The sequence below is a fragment of the Apteryx rowi genome, unplaced genomic scaffold, assembly GCF_003343035.1.
Source record: "Apteryx rowi isolate R43461 unplaced genomic scaffold, aptRow1 scaffold_4, whole genome shotgun sequence".
NCBI classification, from domain to species: Eukaryota; Metazoa; Chordata; class Aves; order Apterygiformes; family Apterygidae; genus Apteryx; species Apteryx rowi.
In genome coordinates, this window is record NW_020450529.1 from 9,941,243 (window position 1) to 9,947,413 (window position 6,171).

At 40.0% G+C, this 6,171-nt stretch overlaps 1 protein-coding gene across 5 annotated transcripts in view; it reads right to left on the bottom strand.

Moving 5' to 3' along the window:
- NUP107 (nucleoporin 107) overlaps positions 1-6,164 on the bottom strand; it is a 29,733-nt gene extending 23,569 nt beyond the window's left edge. For 2 of the 5 annotated variants that reach the window (XM_026074862.1, XM_026074860.1), the window contains exons 1-4: positions 6,114-6,164; positions 4,431-4,516; positions 3,147-3,236; positions 621-736 (exon numbers count right to left, since the gene is read on the bottom strand). In XM_026074862.1, coding sequence (XP_025930647.1) covers positions 621-736; positions 3,147-3,236; positions 4,431-4,516; positions 6,114-6,121 — 300 coding nt within the window. In that variant the 5' untranslated portion in view covers positions 6,122-6,164. Of the gene's footprint in view, positions 1-620; positions 737-1,265; positions 2,658-2,846; positions 3,119-3,146; positions 3,237-4,430; positions 4,517-5,872; positions 6,075-6,113 lie in introns of those variants that run through there. The other 3 variants (XM_026074861.1, XM_026074863.1, XM_026074864.1) reach the window with 3 other exon arrangements.
- Between the last annotated feature and the right edge of the window lie 7 nt (positions 6,165-6,171).

A 6,171-nucleotide genomic window follows, 5' to 3' on the forward strand; every position in this document is an offset into this window, starting at 1 on the left:
TAGGTCCCAAAACCTTACAATTTAAAGAAACTAATAGGCTGTAAATAAACTTCTCCAGAAGGGAGAAGGAATTAGGATGCAGGCCCAAAACCACATCTTAACTTGTTTTGAGTCAGTTTAAAAATAAACGGAGATAAAACATTTTAGAAGTTCCTCCTGATGATTTCTCTAATCAATGTTTTTCCAAAGATGTTACAGTAAGAAGATAAATAATGCCATCTGAAAAGCCATCAGAGGAGCTTGCTCTTTGCAGTTCATATTTTGACACGAAGCCTAGTACTGGAGAGCGCTAAAATGAGAAAAATTCTAAAGATTTAATTTGCTGATATAAAACACTTCTGTGTTTGAGGAATCTGTAAACAAGCAAAGTCAAGATTTTTGCAGTCACAATCTGATGTGACAGGACTAGCTTAACATATATGGTATATTTAAGAAGTCCTTAAAATCCTGTTTATACCTCATTGCATCATCTTGAAGAACAGAGAGAACACCACAGTAATACAGCAAGCCTGAACCACCCAGTTTCTTTTTGGTGCAAACAACACTGAAACACTGTAGACTTGTAACTTCTTACAAGTTTTACATGAGCAAAAGAGAAAAACATGCTCTAACCATCTTACCATTGACAGACTGCCAAAAAGTCCAGGAGTCTGTAGAATTTGAGGAGATCTCCCTTCTGTTCCCAGGACAGCAGACATATCTGGCAGCTTTGCGGAGCTTCGAGTTAGTGCGGTAACTGAAAGAGAGAGACCTTTTTCTGAAAAGAAAATGTACTTAAGGCAACTGCGCTCTATCAAGGCACTCCAAAAGAAATCTTTTAACTGAGATTGAAGTATTTATGAAATCCTGCTCATAGCCACAGAAGAAACAGACAAACCAATCTGATGGAGAAGTAGGCCTGTTCCTGTCCATCATTATTTCACTCCATCCCAAGGCTTGTACCAAACCCACAAGTGCTAATTATAAAGGAAAAACAAGTCTTAACACCAACGACAATTAAAAATAAGGAGATTCATTATCAGTAATGTAACTTCATAGTCTACAGATCTATTTATGCTAGGGGTATACAAACACCCTATTAACCAAGTCTGCAGCATACTCAAGCTCCAATTTTCCAACTAGGGTACATATTTATATAAAGGCAGATTGCAACCACTGTCATTTCAGTTCTTCCTCAAGTGCAGCAGCATTCCAGGTATAAGTCTGAAGCACAGGGAACACCAAGTTGGACATGAATGTATATACAGACAGCGTATCTCAAATACCTTTGGTTATTTAAGAGTTCCTTGGTACATTCACATCATGAGTTTGCACAGTACTATATCTCCAGTCACTCTTGGAAATTGGTCTCCAAACCCTTAAAGCAAATGGCAAACCACAAGTCTGCTCTATCAAGCACTACATCTGTTCCAGATACTCCTGCACAATGACACTGTGGCTAGTGCTCCCAGGGATATTTGGCAGATGTTAAAAATGGAGATGCTTCTTGGAAAGATGACAGATCCACCATCCTACGACAACAGGGAAACTCCAACATCAAAGACATTCACACAGCCCAAAGACCACAGAATCTGCTTCAAGAGTAGTTCCTTTGGATCTCTTATCAACACAAACAGCCTGGGGAGCCATCTAAAAGAAATGGCTGTATCAAGACAGTGACAATCATATCAGGAGCCATGTCCACTGTGGCAAAGAGGGAATGACAGAGCCTCAAAGTGTGAGGAATGGGCATGTCTCTTCGCTTCAGCCATGACTAGTGAGGAAGGTACTAAGAGGACGGAAGATCTTTTCCCATGTTTAGTGTCAAGTCAATGTGAAGAACTTGCAGTTCCATTGTCAGAGCTGTCAATGCTGACACACAAGAAGCCTGTGCTTGTGAAGAAGGCTGATGCTAACAGCATTCATCTTTGCTACTGGCCAGCAGAACTGAAGTCACCAGATATTACAATAAACGAAGACACACAGGGGCTACACAGAACTTGCCAGGCAGGAACCATGAGACATCAAGAAGAATCAATCTCTCTGGAAGAGAGAAACTTATCTCTTTGCACCAGCACAAGTTCAGGAACAATGCCTAACACACTCCCAAAACATGTCAGCTAATGCAGAACAGTGGCGTTGAGATGGTCAGATTTCAGGGTAATCCACCCCTAGCCACCATGTGTGGTTCCACAGCCTTTGCATGAAGCGAATCTTGTAATTTTTTCTCCTGCTAAGAGAGAGGGAGGTCTGAATGACCTGATGCAACCAATAAATACACCTGGTAGAAGGCTCAGTCAACAGAATTAACCTGCCACAAAAAGAATGAAGATGGAAAAGCATCTGTAGCGACACTACAAAACAGTGAATCTTGAAGAATTAAAAGCTATTACAAAAACAAAAGGCGGCTGCGAAGACAAGGGAAATGGCACAAACTAATCCATTGACTAGCAAAGCAAGAATCAGACGGTTTCAATGTGACATTTGAGAGAAACTGAAATGGTATTTCACATACTCTTGTGCTAAACAAAAAAAAGTGAAGCCCCAATGCATTCTAAAAATTGAAAGGCAAAAATCCATTGGCATTATGCAACAGCATGCATGTATAGTGTATGAACAGGTACGCTGACTGTTACTAGGTGTTTTGTACACCACAAAACAGTTGAGGTTGGAAGGGACTTCTGGAGATTGTCTAGTCCAACCCCTTGCTCAAAGCAGGGTCAATCAGAGCAGGTTGCTCAGGACCTTGTCAAGTGGGGTTCTGAATATTTCCAAGGATGGAGACTCCACAACCTGCCTGGGCAACTTGTTCCAGTATTCAATTGTCCTTACAGCAAAAAGTTTTTTTTATGTTTAAACAGAATTACCTGTATCATAGTTTGTGCCCATTGTCTTTCTACTGGAGACCACTAAGAAGAGTCTTGATCTATCTTCTTTACTTCCTCCCATCAGGTATTTATACACATTGATAAGGCTTCAGGACGAACAATCCCAGCTCCCTCAGCCTCTCCTTGTATGCCAGATGCTCCAATCCCTTAATCATCTTCATAGCTCTTCACTGGACCCACTCCAGTATACCCATGTCTTTTTTGTTATGAATTATTATCAATTATGAAGTCCAAGCATATTATTCATTTAACTAAATGTTAAAGAAAAGGAAATCTTACATGGCTGGCGAAGCAATGAACCAGGAGTTCGGGAAATGAACTGGCCTCTGGGTGTCATGTTTCCAATAGTGTCATCCAGGGATGTAAGAACTGATTAATAAAACAGGTTAAGAAACACTCCTAAACACACTTCCAGCTCTACCCAGAATGATTGTGAATACTTGGAGAGAAACAGTCTTTGTTGTAGCAAAAACACTATAAGGAATACACACCTTGTCCTTCAAGCTTAGCAAGGCTAAAGCAGAAAGTTCCATTCAATAAGCCCAAATTAGGTCATGAAATATTTCACCAGAAACTTAAAAGCTAGAGAGCTAGTAGGGATACACCAAAGCAAAGTTCCGAAACAAGAGCATGACTGGTCTAGGACACCTTGCTTCTCATAGCTGCTTGGTTCAAGGAGACTATCTCCCCTTGCAAGGAGCTGCTGTATCCTACATAACTCATAACCAGCAAATCTGAGACTGTATACATAAAACAACAAGAACAAAAAAAGCTCTCTTGCTCTGTATTCCAGGATACTGATGACTTCAACAAAAAGGTCTCTGTTGCTCTACTTTGCCTCTTCCTCTCAGTTAACTAATTTCAATGTCCTATGCATGGTTTACTAAGAAGTAGTGCAAACGTTTCATTGCCCTAAGTTATGTCAGTGTCCAAGAGCATCATGATTCTGAAGGACAACAATAATCATGGCCAATATCTTGCTAGTTTTATTCTGCTTACAAAAAGCAGAAGCATGAGAAGATTTACTGGATTCCTTTGCTATCATAATCAGAAAAAAATCATTACATTAGCTGCCAAACTGTACAATATTTTTTACTATTATAAATAAGTTTAAAAAATTTCTGTACAAAATTTATATCTATGCATATGCACTTCTCTTTATATTACTGCGGATGGGAAGCTAAGATACACCAAACAAACAAAATACACATAAAAAAAAAATACAGGTTAAAGAGCATAAGAATGTAAAATTAAGATATAATGGAGCGAAGAAAGCTCAAGAATGGAGTCAGCTATAGCTTACATAGATCTCTACACTGAGCTCAACCCAAGTTCATAAGTCTATGAAAACAGTAAAACACCATGCTACGTAAATATGCCAGCATAGATTTAGAAGGGAGGTAATGCACATGCACCTGTATTTAGCCCACAACCCAAATAATCAATGCAAATACAGTCAAAAATCAATTGTATGTGTCAGTCAATGTACCTGTATATTGTGAACATTAGCAAGCAAAAATTAAACATAAGAAGATAAAAAAAGCCTATACAGAAAAAGGATACTAGAAACTCTTTTCTGGGAGCTTTGTTTTCGACCGAGTCTGGCCATCTCTGTATCACGGGGGGATGACATGTCTCCAAAATCATTTCTATAAAACAGCAATATAGACACAAAGTAAACAAATGGATCCAAGCAAAACAAAATAAGATTATGATGTTACTTTCTTCTGGCTAACCCTTTCTTTCAAATACTAGTAACTTCATATCTTGATTCAAAAGTCCAGCTGACAAGGAAACAACATTCTCAAAAACAGACGTTTGAACTGGAAGGCCTATACCTACCCAGTACAAAAAAACCCAACCAACCAACCAAAAAAAAAAAAAAAAAAACCCTTTACCCTTTACAAAACAAACAAACAAGCAAACATAAGACACACTTTCTGAGCACTTGCTTCTTATTCTGCCGGAGAAAGAGACAACTAAAGATATAAAGCAATTAATCCTTTAGTACTGAAAACATTGCGCAAAAGGCACAAAAGCGCTGTAAATCTTCATCCAAATCTTATGTAAACATAGCCTAATACTATTCCACTATTAACTCTGAGACATCAGGAAAAACAAGTTGCTTCAGATTATTCCATCTTTAAAGATAGATTAAGATATTTTTTGTGCAACTCCACAACTGACAAACTGAAAACAAAGCTATATTAAGTCATTGCTGCTTTTAGTATAGCTATCCAATTTCTTATACAGAACATCTAGTATTGCTCATCAGCTCAGGAAAATTAGATTAGTTGGCCTGAAAATCCATACTTCACTCCTCCTACACCACAGTAGAGCCCTTCTTTAAATAGAAATTTAAAAAAAGCAAGAAAGATCCACAACAGTATGAAATTCACAATTTAAACTGAAAGAATAAGACGATCCCACTACTTTTTTTTCTTCAGACACACCAAATCACCACAGATTGAGAAAGTCCACATGCATTACAGAATGGAAAGAATTTAGTTAACAATAATTAAAATGCAAATGAGAAGCTGTGATGAGTGGTTTTTAAAGAGCGCAGCTGTGGCTGTCTAAGCAGACCTATCTGTAGAACACCTTGCAAAGGCCCCACTCAATAGTTTCTGTCTAAATAACAATTTCAGTTTAAGCCATACTTCAGGAAAAAAAAAAAAAAAGCTGGATTTAAAACTCTCAAGTGATATAAAAATCTTCCATAGCCCTAAAAAGCTGTTCCACTAGTTGATAATAACTACACCCCCTCCAGCTGATGTTAGATGGACATGCATTTCCAACACACCTACTCCGCTATATTAAAATCTTTCCTACGCTGCAAGTCTTCCTCATACATTTCTCACTACACTGTGAACAAATCCAATCTATCTTTTCTAGTATATGAGAACACATTCCTCGATACTATAGGGGGGTATAATATATTGCTTAAATGCAGCCTGCTTCTGTAGTCTTAAAAAAGTTTCCCAATCTGTCTACAGCTTTCTTACTACGTAAATTAGGTTTCCGGGCGGGACACGCCACTCCTGTAGTTGTCTTACTCCCAGGACCCCGAGCAGGCTCGGTCACAGCCCCGCTCTTGCCGCGATTTCCGCAGAGGGCCCGGCGGCCGGCGGGGAGCAAACGCCGCCCCGGCGGCGCCCGGCAGACACGGACGGGAAAGAGAGGCCGCGGCAGCTCCGCCTGAGGCGGCGCGCGGCCGGCGCCCCCCGCGTGCCCCCCGCCACCCACCTCTCCATAACGGCCGCCGGCGCGAGCCGACTCGAGCGCTCCCGCCGCCGCGGCCCGG